Source organism: Somniosus microcephalus, chromosome 13 (genome assembly GCF_052327205.1).
Source record: "Somniosus microcephalus isolate GS21.2 chromosome 13, FLI_Smic_1.0, whole genome shotgun sequence".
In the NCBI taxonomy this organism is placed as follows: Eukaryota; Metazoa; Chordata; class Chondrichthyes; order Squaliformes; family Somniosidae; genus Somniosus; species Somniosus microcephalus.
In genome coordinates, this window is record NC_140999.1 from 66,285,115 (window position 1) to 66,300,407 (window position 15,293).

The following is a 15,293-nucleotide window of genomic DNA, read 5'->3' on the forward strand; positions in this document are numbered from 1 at the left end:
AGAGAGAGAGAGGGGGGAGGAGAGAGAGAGAGAGAGAGAGAGGGGTGAAGGAGAGAGAGAGAGAGGGAGGGAAGGACTTAGAGGCAGGCCGCGGTGACCGTGCGTGGCCTAGCGCTTCAGGCCCGGCCTGGCTCTCGGGCCGTGACTCACCTCAGCTGAGCTCCCGCTTCGGGAGAGAGGGAGAGAGAGAGAGAGAGAGAGAGAGAGAGGGGGGGAAGGATAGAGAGAGAGAGAGAGAGAGTGGGAATGAGAGAGAGAGGGGGAAGGAGAGAGAGAGAGAGAGAGGGGGGCAGGAGAGAGAGAGAGAGAGAAGGAAAGAGAGAGAGAAAGGGAAAGAGAGAGAGGGAAGGAGAGAGAGAGAGAGGGAAGGAGAGAGAGAGAGGGAAGGAGAGAGAGAGAGGGAAGGAGAGAGAAGAGAGGGAAGGAGAGAGAGAAGAGAGAGAGAGAGGGAAGGAGAGAGAGAGAGAGAGAGAGGGGGGAAGGAGAGAGAGAGAGAGGGAAGGAGAGAGAGAGAGACGGGGAAGGAGAGAGAGAGAGTGAGGGGGAAGGAGAGAGAGAGAGAGCGGGGGGAAGGAGAGAGCAAGAGAGAGGTGGGGAGGAGAGAGAGAGAGAGGGGGGAAAGAGAGAGAGAGGGGGAAAGGAGAGGGAAGGGGAGGGAGAGAGAGAGAGAGGGAGGGAAGGAGAGAGAGAAAGAGGAGAGAGGGGAGGGAGAGAGAGAGGGGGAAGGACAGAGAGAGAGAGAGGGAAGGAGAGAGAGAGAGGGAGGGAAGGAGAGAGGAGAGAGGGAAGGAGAGAGAGAGAGAGAGAGAAGGAGAGAGAGAGAAGGAGAGAGGGGAGAGAGAAGAGAGAGGGATGCAGAGAGAAGAGAGAGAGAGGGAAGGAGTGAGAGAGAGAGAGAGAGAGAGGGAAGGAGAGAGAGAGAGAGAGAGGGAAGGAGAGAGAGAGAGGGAAGGAGAGAGAGAGGGGGGAATGAGAGAGAGAGAGGGGGAAAGGAGAGAGAGAGGGGGAAAGGAGAGAGGGGGAAGGAGAGAGAGAGGGGGGGCGGGAAGGAGAGAGAGAGAGGAGAGAGGGAAGGGGAGGGAGAGAGGGGGAAGGAGAGAGAGGAGAGAGGAGAGAGGGAAGGGGAGGGAGAGAGGGGGAAGGAGAGAGAGGAGAGAGAGAGGGAAGGAGAGAGAGAGAGGGAGAGAGAGGGGGAAGGAGAGAGAGAGAGAGAGAGAGACAGAGAGAGAGAGAAGGAGAGAGAGAGAGAGGGGGCAAGGAGAGAGAGGGGGAAGGAGAGAGAGAGGGGGGAAGGAGAGAGAGGGGGGAAGGAGAGAGAGAGAGAGGTGGGAAGGAGAGAGAGAGAGAGAGAGAGAGGGGGGGGAAGGAGAGAGAGGGGGAAAGGAGAGAGAGAGAGGGGGAAAGAGAGAGGGGGAAGGAGAGAGAGAGGGGGAAGGAGAGAGAGGGGGAAGGAGAGAGAGAGAGAGAGAGAGAGAGAGGGGTGGAAGGAGAGAGAGAGAGGGGGGGAAGGAGAGAGAGAGAGGGGGGGAAGGAGAGAGAGAGAGGGGGGAAGGAGAGAGAGAGAGAGAGAGAGAGAGGGGGGAAGGAGAGAGAGAGAGAGGGAGGGAAGAACTTAGAGGCAGGCCGCGGTGACCGTACGTGGCCTAGCGCTTCAGGCCCGGCCTGGCTCTCGGGCCGTGACTCACCTCAGCTGAGCTCCCGCTTCGGGAGAGAGAGAGAGAGAGAGAGAGAGAGAGAGGGGGGGAAGGATAGAGAAAGAGAGGGAAATTCCTGAATCAATACTAATGAATCAACAATTTCCTCACCTCCATTACCATTTTTTTAGCTTTATGCCCGGTCGGTCTTTAATGGCCGCCACTCACCTCAGCTCAGCTCCCGCTCGGCAGTTTGATGGATGAGGCCCCGCCCACAAACACCATGAAACGTCCCCCGTGTCCCCGTAGGATTGGTCATCCATCACGTCACTCAACGCTAACGAGCGGTAGGATTGTTCAACTGCTAATGAGCGGATTTTGTCCATTTTTTGAAAGTTTTTTGAATACTGTCCGAACAATTTTTGTCTGACCAAAAAGTAGATAGGCCTATGACACTCCCCTAGTCATAAGCTTTCTTTTGTTTTAACATATGTGTCGGTACGCTCTATAACTTTTGAGTGATGCCCGGACATAACATACACACAGACAGACAGACACACAGACAGACAGACACCACGATCCTTTTATATGTATAGATAGATAGATAGATAGATGCCTCGGCAGCAAAGGGAAGTATCCCGTATGCCATCTTAACCACCTTATCTTATCTACCTGTCCTGCTACCTTCAGGGATCTGTGGACATGCACTCCAAGGTTCCTCTTATCTTCTGCACTTTTCAGTGTGCTACCATTTAGTGGCCCAGAAATTAGGTTCGGGAGCTTGCCGCGCGTGCAAGCCCCCGATGTGCACTTACCCGGCATGCCGACAGCTGAAGCCTGGGTCTGCTTGGAATTCCTGTCACTGGCCCGGTTCAGCTGTCGGCGCGCTGTGCTTGCCTGATCCAGCGGCGTAGTTAGTGCGATGTGCCGGCTGGGATCAGGTGAGCACTGGGCAGCCAATCAGGGGAGGGAAAACTTAATTCATGAGTTTGATAGTAAGAACTGTCAAACTCATGAAAAGTACGGGCACCCAAAACAACACTTAAACTTTAAATAACATTTTAAAAAACATCACACCAATTAAATGAACTAGAAATTACTTAAAAAAAACTATTTTGAGCAATTAATCAAATTTTTGAAAAAAGAATTTTTTAAGAAATCGGGTCTAAAAATACACTGACCTTACTGTAAAGTCCTTAAAAACAATAACGCTGTGGAAAAAATGTTATAATTTTAAATAATAGACCACTTACCTTAAAGAATCAAATCCTTACGTCTCCTTTTTACATTTCTAAAACGTTGGGGCCCTTACACACGGGCAAACCAGTCAAAAAGGAGGAACCCCTTGGAGGAAATGCCGGTTTCCCGCACATGCGCTGTGCATGCTGAAATCCGGCACTTCCAACGGGCCCACGCCTGAGTACCCCATCGGTACTCACGCGTTGGGACCGGAATTACTGGCCCAATGTGTATCCCCTTGCCTTGGTAGTCCTCCCCAAATGCATTACCTCACACTTCTCCGGACTGAATTCCATTTGCCACTGTTCTGCCCACCTGACCAGTCCATTGATATCTTCCTGCAGTCTACAGCTAGCTTCTTCATTATCAACCTCATGGCCAATTTTGGTATCATCTGCAAACTTCTTAATCATACTTCCTACATTCAAGTCCAAATCATTGATACATACCACAAAAAGCAAAGGACCCAGTACTGAGCCCTGCGGAACCCCACTGGAAACACCCTTCGACCATTACCCTTTGTTTCCAGCTCTGAGCCAATTTTGGGTCCAACTAGCCACTTTGCCTTGGATCCCATGGGCTTATACTTTCATGACAAGTCTGCCATGCGGGACATTATCAAAAGCCTTGCTAAAATCCAGAAAGACTACATCAAACGCACTACCCTCATCGACCCTCCTTGTTACCTCCTCAAAAAATTCAATCAAGTTAGTCAGACACGACCCATAGCCCTGCATTTTTTTTCCTTCAGGTATATAACCAGTTCCCTTTTGAAAGCCATGATTTAATCTGCCGCCATCACACTCTCAGGCAGTGCATTCCAGATCATAACCACTCGCTGCGTAAAAAAGTTTTTCCTCACGTCGCCTTTGGATCTTCTGCCAGTTACCGTAAATCTGTTCCCTCTGGTTCTGGGACCCTTCTGCCAATAGGAACAGTTTCTCTCTGTCTACTCTGTCTAGATAATGAGCAGATAATCTTTATTTTAGTGATGTTGATTGAGTGTTAAATGTTGGCCAGGACACCAGAGATAACTCCACTGCTCTTCTTTGAAATAGCGCCATAGGATCTTTTACATCCACCTGAGAGAGCAGACGGGGCCTCTGTTTAACGTCTCATCCGAAAGGTGCCACCTCCGACAGTGGTACTATACGTTTGATATAACATTTCTGCTTTTCAATTCTATTCTAGAAATTAACCCCAGAGCGTTGCATGTTTTATGACCTGTGTTGCTACTATGATTTGTGAAATAAGGCCCCCAACTCCCTTTGCCCCTATATCCCCCCCATGGTGTAACTAATGTCGGAGGGTGTGTTCACCTGAACAGGGACTGCACACCAAATAGGTGGACAACAGATCAGTCCATTAAGAAATCATCCTAGTAGGACCTTTGTTCTTCCAATGATTCCTCCCATCCATCCCCTTGGATCCTTCTGATTTATAATTGGGTTTTCTATATACAAATTGGTTAATCTAGCTCAGATCAAAAACAATAAATGAACAATTAAATGCAGAATGTAAACATTATAGACTATACAAGGTTTTTTTTTTCATTCCTGGTGTGTGGGCATTGCTGGCAAGGCCAGAATTTATTGCCCATCTCTAACTGGCCTCGAGAAGGTGGTGATGATGATGAGCTGCCTTATTGAACCGCTGCAGTCCATGTGGTGATGGTACTCCCACAGTGCTGTTAGGGAGGGAGTTCCAGGATTTTGACCCAGCGATGATGAAGGAAATGCAATATATTTCCAAGTCAGGATGGTGTGTGACTTGAAGGGGAACTTGGAGGTGGTGGTGTTCCCATTTGCCTGCTGCTCTTGTCCTTCGAGCTGGTAGAGGTCGTGGGTTTGGGAGGTGCTGTCGAAGAAGCCTTGGCGAGTTGCTGCATTGCATCTTGTAGATGGCACAGACGGCAGACACAGTGCGCCGGTGGCGGAGTCAGTGAACGGTTAAGGTGATGGAAGGGGTGCCAGTCAAGCGAGCTGCTTTTTCCTTGATGGTGTTGAGCTTCTTGCGTGTTGTTGGAATTACACTCATCCAGGCAAGTGGAGAGTATTCCATCACACGCCTGACTTGTGCCTTGTAGATGGTGGAAAGGCTTTCGGGAGTCAGGAGGTGAGACACTTGCCACAGAATACCCAGCCTCTGATCTGCTCTTGTAGCCACAGTATTTATATGGCTGGTCCAGCTAAATTTCTGGTCAATGGTGATCCCCAGGATGCTGATGGTGAGGGATTCGGTGATGGTAATGCCGTTGAATGTCAAGGGGCAGTGTTTAGACTCTCCCTTGTTGGCGATGGTCAGTGCCTGGCACTTGTGTGGTGCGAATGTTACCTGCCACTTATCAGTCCAAGCCTGAATATCGTCCAGGTCTTGAAGCATGAGCGCATGAACAGCATCATTATCTGAGGAGTTCTGAATAGCGCTGAACACTGGGCAGTCATCAACGAACTTCCCCACTTTTGAGCTTATGATGGAGGGAAGGTCATTGATGAAGCAGCTGAAGCTGGTTGGGCCTAGGACACTGCCCTGAAGAGCTCCTGCAGCCATGTCTTGGGGCTGAGATGATTGGCCAACAACCACCTTCCTATTTACTAGGTATGACTCCAGCCAGTTGAGAATTTCCCCCATGATTCCAACGGACTTCAGTTTTACTGTCTAGAGCCGAGTGGTCCTGGCAGAACCCAACCTAAGCATCGGTGAGCATATATTTGGTAAGTGCCGCTTGATAGCACTGTTGATGTCACTTTGCTAATGATTGAGAGTAGACCGATGGGCCGGAAATTGGCCAGATTGGATTTGTTCTGCTTTTTGGGGACAGGACCTACCTGGGCAATTTTCCACATTGTCGGGTGGATGGCGGTGTTGTAATTATATATTGGAAGAGCTTGGCTAGAGACGCGGCTCGTTCTGGAGCACAAGTCCTCACCACGACAGCTGGAGCCTTTACTGTATCCAGTGTGTTCAGCCATTTCTTGATAGCACATGGAGCTTAATTGAATTGGCTGAAGACTGGCTTCTGTAATGGTGGGGACTTCAGGAGGAAGCCGAGATGGCGCATCCACTTGGCATTTCTGGCTGAAAATGGTTTCAAACGCTTTAGCCTCGTTTTTGCAGTCAGATGCTGGGCTCTGCCATCATGGTGGATGGGGTTGTTCTTGGAGTCTCCTCTTCCTCCCCCCCATTAGTTGTTTAATTGCCCCCCCACCATTGACAAATGATCTGATACGTTGTTTGTGGGATCGCTTAGCTTTGTCTGTAGCATGCTGCTTCAGTATCCATATCGTCCTGGGTTGCACTTTCCCCAGTTTGTCACCTCATTTTTATGGTTCACCTGGTGCTGCTCCTCCTTATTGAACCATGTTTGGTCACCTGGCTTGATGTTAATGGTAGAGTGAGGGATATGCCAGGCCATGATATTACAGATTGTGGTGGAATAAAATTCTGCTACTACTAATGGCCCACTGCGCCTCATATCTGCCCAGTTTCGTGCTGCTAGATCTGGTCTGAATCTATCACATTTAACATGGTGGTAGTGGCACACAACACAATGGAGGATGTCTATAGGGAAGACAGAACTTGGTCGCCACAAGGATTGTGCTGTGGTCACTCCTGCCGATATGGTCAGGATCATGGATAGACATTAGGTTTTTAATAATTTTGCCAACCAAGTTGGTGGAAGTGTGAGGTGATAATCAGCATGGTGAGGATAACAGTACCCTGGCTGAACAAGAGGTGTATCTCCTTGATTGAAGAATTAACTGAGAAGGAGGGTGAATTAGAGTGGGTAAATTTAATGTCAGCTCCGATCAAGGATCAAGAGGCAAAGCAAGAATTTGTAAAATGTGGAACAATTCACAAGACGAACAAAAGAGACCCTACATTTTGTTCACTATCCGGGCCAGAGAGGGGATCAGTCAGTGAAAGGGTACTTACACAAGAAACTGAACTCTGGCAAATATACAACTGCAACAACTTCATTAAAAGCACAGGCAGGTTAAGGGAAAATGTCATTTATGCAAAACTAATGGTGGAGAGGCATAAATCAATCAGCAACTGGTGGGATTTGAAATTCAGGGAGTATCTTTGCTGGCTAATCTGTATATTAACAGCAAAAGCAGTTCACACAGCCTTTTGTCCACAAAATCTGGGCCATTGTAATCTAAACTCCTGGGGTGGTTGGCAGGGCAGGGGGTAAGGATTTTGGGATCACCTTGTTTGGGGTGCAATTATCAGCCGGGTGCAAAGTTTAACAAAGTGCAAATTATTGCCTCCGTCTCCAAACGTGGCTTCTATCGTCCCTGGAGGTGATTGGAGCACTAAATCCGGTGCTACACACCTGTGTTAAGGCGCCAACAGCAAGGAGCTACCTCAGAGGGCTGGCGAAGCTCATGTGATGTCAGTCAGCAATGGAACAGACCGGCGCTGGCTAGTTCTTAAGGGGTCTGTCGATCTTGCTCTCCATCCTGCACACCCTGCTCATTCCAGCCTTCAAAGGCCTGTACATCAAATCTGCTGGAAAGAACAATGGAGGCGCCTTGGAGAGGAGCTTAGAGTGAAGCCCCCATAGTCTCTTCTAAAAATCGATGCATGCAAGGAAGGTTAAATCAAAATGATACTGCAAAATGCTACTCAGGACCCAAAACTCCTTCACAGCATTGAATCTCTCCAATAGTGTGTCTCACTGAGTAGTGCAAAAATGTCAGACAAAGAGGCATGAAGCGGTCACCTTTAAATAGCACTTCCCCAGTCCCTTCCCGACTGCAAAACATTCCCCTCAACCTGTCGTTGCTAGCAGCAGGTGCAGCCACTCAATATCCGGTCCAGGGTGCTATACGCTCGACTGACGTCATGATCTGTGGGCGCAGGAGATTGTGGTGTAGTGCTGAGCACTGCCGCAAAATCTGGTCAATTTCACGAATGGTGCAAAAATCGCCGTGCCCAGGCAATAGTTGCTTTGTACCCCATAAGCGCAACTGAAGTTCCCCCTCACCCCCGGGGAGTCCTTTGCACAACATTGAGCTGCTAAAATACATTCTTCATATTCACAACTTCTAGATTCAGCTGCCAGGCTATGGTTCTCACCCTCCTCCCCATGTAGAGCAGGAGCCAGAGGGCAGACCAAAAAATGGGCATCAGTGAGCTCCACATGCCTGTTATTTTCTACTATCACACTTGCCCTCAAGGCAAAGGGAGACATCTATCCTTCATACACAACTGGTAAGGTGGCTGGCTGTAATGTGGTTGGGATTGATGCATAATCATAGCAGCTGAAGCCCTAGACAGTTCTGCCATGTAGGCAGTGGAGGAGACATGGCCACCATCATCTATGTCCATGCCAGCCATGTCCCCACTGCAGGGCACTGCTTCACTGACCAGCCCGACATTGGTGTTGGGTCTAATGAGATCAGTGACGCTCTGGCTCAGTTCTTGCCATGAATCCCCAACCCAGTCCAAAGAGAAATACTGTTCCACTAAAGGTCTGCTAGGCCTACAGGCAGGAGCCTGAGCATCTGTAGGAAAAGGTCCTCAACTGTTCACTTGAGGTGCCATGCCAAACAATAGCACACTACACAAAAGCACTCAGCCTGCAGTCCATCATAGGCATATGGCAAACAGGCAGCTGCAGGGAAGGAGGGAGCAGGAGAGAAATAAAAAGTATGACCCTTGTAGACGAGATAGGTGAAGGTTCTCAGGCACCACTGCAGCAGCCTTGGTGGTTTCTTAATTTAAGACATCTTGATCATGTGCCACACTCCTGCTTTTGCATAGAACAAACCAAGTTACCCACACATTCTTTCCCAGGATCTAAGTCAACCCAAGGTCTAATCCTCAATAAAGAAAAAACTGGTTAGAAGTTGAATGCAGGGCAGCCTAAGACAATATTACTGTAAGTACTAATGCACATTGTAATCAGGTCATTCTTTAGAGCAAAAGGATTTCCCAATGACCCCCCCACCTTGTCAGCTGACAAAAGCCAGGGCTTTGCTTTTTCTTGTGGGGGCAGGGGGGCCCCCCCCAACCTCAACTAGACACAAGGAGTGCTGGATTAGATAGTTACCATGTCTGACGGTAAAGCTTTGCTCAGTTTACACCTTGTCCCTCCAGTCAGTGGGATTTAATGTTTACTACTAGTGTACCTAGGACTTCCTAATAGCCATTTCATGATTCACATCAACACCCAAAAGGCACACATCTGTCCAGCTGGTTTATTTGTTCAGGTCTACAGTTCAATCTCACTACATTGGGAAGAGAGAGCTCTTGGTTTCTTCATCCTGTACACTGCAGCCATCACCACCAACAGGGACAGAGCCACCACCATGAAGCCAATGGCTGCTCCACGCAGAAACCGAGAAGGAGACCCAGCAGCATCTATTGGGAGACACAAGGTGTTATATTCGGAAGGGTTCACAGTGGCCTATTGAAGAACCTCCACTTACCATTCTCTTCAAGCAGCTTCTTAGACAGACGACTCTCAACTTCCAGGAAAATAATGGGACCAGGAGCACTCACCAATGTTCCCTCATGGTCATCTGTATTCCTGCGTCTCTCTATTGGGAAATGAGACATTGTTAGCAGACAGTTTTGTCCTGATCCACTTTCCAACATGGTCACCCATGTATCATCTCCAAGGAGAAAGAAAAATCCTGACTAGACACTGGAGATCACACATTACCTGCTATATAGCCAGAGACCAACCCACGTTACACCATCTGCAATTCCAGTTCAATGTTTGCAATGATGGGCAAAAAGCTAGACACCACATAGACTGAAACTACTGGTGGGGGGGGAAGGGGAGTTCAGTTGAAGAGGAATTTAGAAAGCCAGAGAAAGAAGAAGGCAATAGTGCAGGGTAGCGATAGGGGAAATGATAACCAGAGTCTGAAAGGAGAGAGCATACAAACATAAGCATGCACCAGCAAATAGTTTCAGAATGGGTAAAAGAAAATATTAAAAGCTCTTTACCTGAATGCATGCAGCATTCGCAACAAGATAGATGAGTTGACAGCAAAAATAGAAATAAATGGGCATGATCTGATAGCCATTACAGAGACGTGGCTGCAAGGTGACCAAGGCTGGGAACTGAATATTCAGGGGTATTTGACATTTCGGAAGGATAGGCAGAAAGTAAAAGGAGGTGGGGTAGCTCTGTTAAAGGATGAGATCAGTGCAGTGGTGAGAAATGATATTGGCTCAGAGGAGCAGGATGGAGAATCAGATTGGGTGGAGATAAGATATAGTACAGGAAAGAAGTCACTGGTGGGAGTAGTCTACATCCCCCCCCACACACACACACACACAACAGTAGCTATACTGTAGGACAGAGTATATATCAAGAAATAATAGAGGCTTTTAAGAAAGTTACTGCGATAATCATAGGTGATTTGAATCTTCATATAGATTGGACAAATCAAATTGAGTAAGAGTTCATAGATTGTATTCGGGATGGTTTCTTAGAACAATACGTTGTCGAACCAACTAGGGAAGTGGCTATTTTAGATCTGGTAATGTGTAATGAGACAGGATTAATTAATGATCTCATAATAAAGGATCCTCTAGGGAACAGTGATCATAGTATGATAGAAGTTTCAGGACGAGAAACTTGGGTCTGAAACTAGTGTCCTAAACTTAAATAAAGGCAACTACAAAGGTATGAAGATAGAGTTGGCTAAAGTAGACTGGGAAAATAGATTAAAGGGTAAGAAAGTAGATAAGCACTGGCAGACATTTAAGGAGCTATTTCGTAACTCTCCAAGGTTTATTCCAGTTAGAAAGAAAGACTATGAGAAGGATAAACCATCCGTGGCTAACTAAGGAAGTTAAGGATGGTATCTAATTGAACGAAAAGGCATACAATGTTGTGAAGGTTAGTGGTAGGCCAGAGGATTGGGACAGCAAAGGATGACTAAAAAAAAAGGGAAAAGATAGATTATGAGTGTAAACTAGCAAAAAATATTTTAAAAGACAGCAAGTGCTTCTACAGGTAAATAAAAGGGAAGAGTAGCTAAAGTGAACATTGGTCCCTTAGAGGTTGTGGCTGGGGAATTAATAATGGGAAACAGGAAAATGGCAGAGACTTTGAACAAATATTTCATATCAGTCTTCACGGTTGAAGACACTAAAAGCATCCCAATAATAATTGATAATCAAGGGGCTATAGGGAGGGAGGAACTTAAAACAATGACTATCACTAGAGAGAAAGTAATCTAAGCAGTAGGCAAGCTAATGGGACTAAAGGCTGATAAGTCCCCTGGACCTGATGGCCTGCATCCTAGGGTCTAAAAGAAGTGGCTGCAGAGATAGTGGATGCATTGGTTGTAATCTAGCAAAATTCCCTGGATTCTGGAAAGGTCCCAGCGGATTGGAAAACCGCAAATGTAACACCCCTATTCAAGAAAGGAGGGAGGCAAAAAGCAGGAAGCTATAGGCCAGTTAGCCTAACATCGGTCATTGGGAAAATGCTGGAATCCATTATTAATTAATAGCAGGACATTTAGAAAATCATAATAAAACCACGTTGACTCTGATTAATTGTATGATTAGATCTGGGGGTCATTTTACATGAAACACAAATTTAGCATGCAGATACAGCAAGTAATTAGGAAGGCAAATGGAATGTTGGCCTTTATTGCTACAACTCTATAGGGTGCTGGAGACACCATACCTGGAATACTGCGTGCAGTTTTGGTCTCCTTATTTAAAAGTAGGGATATATTTGCATTGGAGGCAGTTCAGAGAAGGTTCACTAGATTAATTCCTGAGATGAAGAGGTTGTCAATGAAGCAGGGTTGCCCCTATACTCACTGGAATTTAGATGAATGAGGTGATCTTATTAATACACAAGATTCTGAGGGGGCTCGAGTGTAGATACAGGGAGGATGTTTCCCCTCATGAGGGAATCTAGAACTAGGGGGGCACAGTTTCAGGATAAGGGGTTGCCTATTTAAAATGAAGATGAGGAGGAATTTCTTCTCAAAGTGTCATGAATCTTTGGAATTCTCTACCCCAGAGAGCTGTGGAGGCGGAGTAATTGAATATATGCAAGGTGGAAATATACGTTTGAGCTACAGGGGAGTCAAGGGTTATGGGGAAGTGGAGTTGAGGCCAAGATCAGATCAGCCATGATCTTATTGAATGGCGGAGCTGGCTTGAGGGGCCGAAAGGCCTACTCCTGCTCCTATTTCTTATGTTCTGACAGGATTTTAGTTAGGCCCTGGAGATACTCGTCATGAGTTGTGGCTCCCATTTATAGACAAGGGTCCTTCCCATTGAGAGCAGGTTTCTTCATATTGGAAGGGAGAGTGATAAACCCCCAGTTGCAGGGAACCAACTAGATATTACTACAAAAGTAAATTAGTTTGCTTTGACTAGAAACAAACTCTGGAGCAGAAGGAAATCCCTGGTTCAGCAAGAGATTAAATCAAGAACTCACTTAGGCCACATTTGGATGTACAGTCATCCTGAACCTCAGCACTGCAGTGCAAGGAAACCTAGAAGGGAAAGGAGTTTAGAGTGAGCTTCATGTAGACAGATAAACCAGGCTGTTATACAAGGAGCCAGGAAAGAGACCACACTTTGAGTATTGTGTGCAGTTTTGGTTACATTATCTGAGGAAGGATATTCTTGCCATGGAGGGAATGAAGCGAAGATTCACCAGACTGATGCCTGGGATGGCAGGAATGATGTATGAGGAGAGATTGGGTCGATTGGGCTTATACTCGCTGGAGTTTAGAAGAATGAGCGGGGATCTCATTTAAACTTAGAAAATTCTAACAGGACTAGACAGACTAGATGCAGGAAGGATGTTCCCGATGGCGGGGGAGTCCAGAACCAGGGGTCACAGTCTAAAGATAAGGGGTAAGCCATTTAGGACAGAGATGAGGAGGAATTTCTTCACCCAGAGAGTGGTGAGCCTGTGGAATTCTCTACCACAGAAGGCAGTTGAGGCCAATTCATTAAATATATTCAAGAAGGAGTTAGATATATTTCTTAAGGCTAAAGGGGTCAAGGAATATGGGGAAAAGGCAGGGACAGGGTACTGAGTTTGGATGATCAGCCATGATCTCATTGAATGGCGGAGCAAGCTCGAGGGGCCGAATGGCCTACTCCTGCTCCGATCTTCTATGTTTCTATGTTTCATTGGCTCAGACTCCTGTTTGGTTATCTGTCCAGTGAGAGGCTGGGCAGAATCTCCATCCAGGAAAACAAAAGTCTTCACTTCAAACTGTTTGTGATGGGTTGGGAACTGCAGGCTGGAAAACACAACCACCGGGTGTAGGAGGGTCTGGTAGTCATCACCATCATAGGGGCACCTGCAACAGAAGGGTCAGTAATAGAGAGTAGAGTAATACAGCACGGATAGAGGCCCTTCGGCCCATCGTGTCCGCGCCGGCCATCAAGCCCTGTCTAATCTAATCCCATATTCCAGCATTTGGCCCGTAGCCTTGTATGCTATGGCATTTCAAGTGCACATCCAAATGCTTCTTAAATGTTGTGAGGGTTTCTGCCTCCACAACCCTTTCAGGCAGTGAGTTCCAGACTCCAACCACCCTCTGGGTGAAAAAGTTCTTTCTCAAATCCCCTCTAAACCTCCCGCCCTTTACCTTGAATCTATGCCCCCTAGTTATTGACCCCTCTACTAAGGGAAAAAGCTCCTCAGCATCCATCCTATCTATGCCCCTCATAATTTTGTACACCTCAATCATGTCCCCCCTCAGCCTCCTCTGCTCCAAGGAAAACAAACCCAATCTGCCCAGTCTCTCTTCATAGCTGAAGCGCTCCAGCCCTGGTAACATCCTGGTGAACCTCCTCTGCACCCTCTCTAACGCGATTACATCCTTCCTGTAGTGTGGCGACCAGAACTGCACACAGTATTCCAGCTGTGGCCTAACCAGTGTTTTATACAGCTCCATCATAACCTCCTTGCTCTTATATTCAATGCCTCGGCTAATGAAGGCAAGTATCCCATATGCCTTTTTTACCACCTTATCCACCTGTTCCGCCGCCTTCAGGGATCTGTGTACTTGCACACCCAGATCCCTCTGACCCTCCGTCTTGCCTAGGGTCTTTCCATTCATTGTGTATTCCTTTGCCTTGTTAGTCCCCCCAAAGTGCATCACCTCGCACTTTTCCGGGTTAAATTCCATTTGCCACTGTTCCGCCCATCTGACCAACCCATCTATATCGTCCTGCAGGCTGAGGCTACCCTCCTCGCTATTTACCACCCTACCAATTTTTGTATCATCCGCGAACTTACTGATCATACCCTTTACATTCATATCCAAGTCATTAATGTAGACCACAAACAGCAAGGGACCCAGCACCGATCCCTGTGGTACCCCACTGGCCACAGGCTTCCAGTCACAAAAACAACCTTCGACCATCACCCTCTGCCTTCTGCCACTAAGCCAGTTTTGTATCCAATGTGCCAAGGCACCCTGGATTCCATGGGCTCTTACCTTCTTGACCAGTCTCCTGTGCGGGACTTTATCGAAGGCCTTACTGAAATCCATGTATACCACATCCACTGCGTTACCCTCATCCACACACCTAGTCACCCCCTCAAAAAATTCAATCAAATTAGTCAGACATGATCTTCCCTTGACAAAGCCATGTTGACTATCCCTGATTAATCCTTGCCTCTCCAAGTGGAGACAAATTTTGTCCCTCAGGATTTTTTCCAATAATTTTCCTACCACTGATGTTAGGCTCACTGGCCTGTAGTTCCCCGGTTTTTCCCTACTACCCTTCTTGAATAAGTGGGAGCACCTGCAACAGGAGGGTCCGTCAGTGGGAGCACCTGCAACAGGAGGCTCAGTCAGTGGGAGCAGAAAAATAAATTATTGATCCAATAAAGAAAAGGGATTTTAGTTTGGCATTGGTGGCAAGGGTTAGAGTTCAATCCATTCCATCAATGAGAAAGTAGCCATCTACACCCAGACCTGGGCTACAATGTACTATTTAGTTCACCCCATTACTCTAAAGCTGGGGTCACATTCAGCTTTCTTAGTGCAATAGTAACTGTTGCATGGAACAATACTGAAAGCTTCAGGACCAATGTAGACAAACTTAGCTAAAGCCAACACTGTATTGGATTGTATTCATAGAACTATTCAGTACAAATCAAAGGACACCGCTCTGTCACTTTGCACGTCATTGGTTAGACTGCATCTAGAGTACTACACCCAGTTTTGGTCCCATCATGATGGTGATGGCAGTCTTGGAAAAGACGCCAACTACAAGAATGATTCCTAGCTACAAGAACCTTACCTACTCAGACACAATGAGCTGTGTCTACTTATCCTTGACCAGCATGGAATTAGAGGTGGCCTGATAGAGATCTATAAAGGGCTGTATAGCATCCCTGTTGAGATTATTACAGTTTGACACGAGGACATGGGGAGAAGTTTAAACTAGGCA

General features: G+C 47.1%; 1 protein-coding gene across 1 annotated transcript; it reads right to left on the reverse strand.

The window, feature by feature from the left end:
• Positions 1-9,068: 9,068 nt before the first annotated feature.
• LOC147108386 (zona pellucida sperm-binding protein 4-like) lies at positions 9,069-14,848 on the reverse strand. The gene is made up of 5 exons (XM_086004258.1): positions 14,844-14,848; positions 13,093-13,186; positions 12,307-12,364; positions 9,314-9,424; positions 9,069-9,245 (listed from the first exon to the last, which is right to left on the reverse strand). The coding sequence occupies exons 1-5, from the start codon at positions 14,846-14,848 to the stop codon at positions 9,097-9,099; spliced, it is 417 nt and encodes a 138-aa protein (XP_085860384.1). The 3' UTR covers positions 9,069-9,096.
• Between the last annotated feature and the right edge of the window lie 445 nt (positions 14,849-15,293).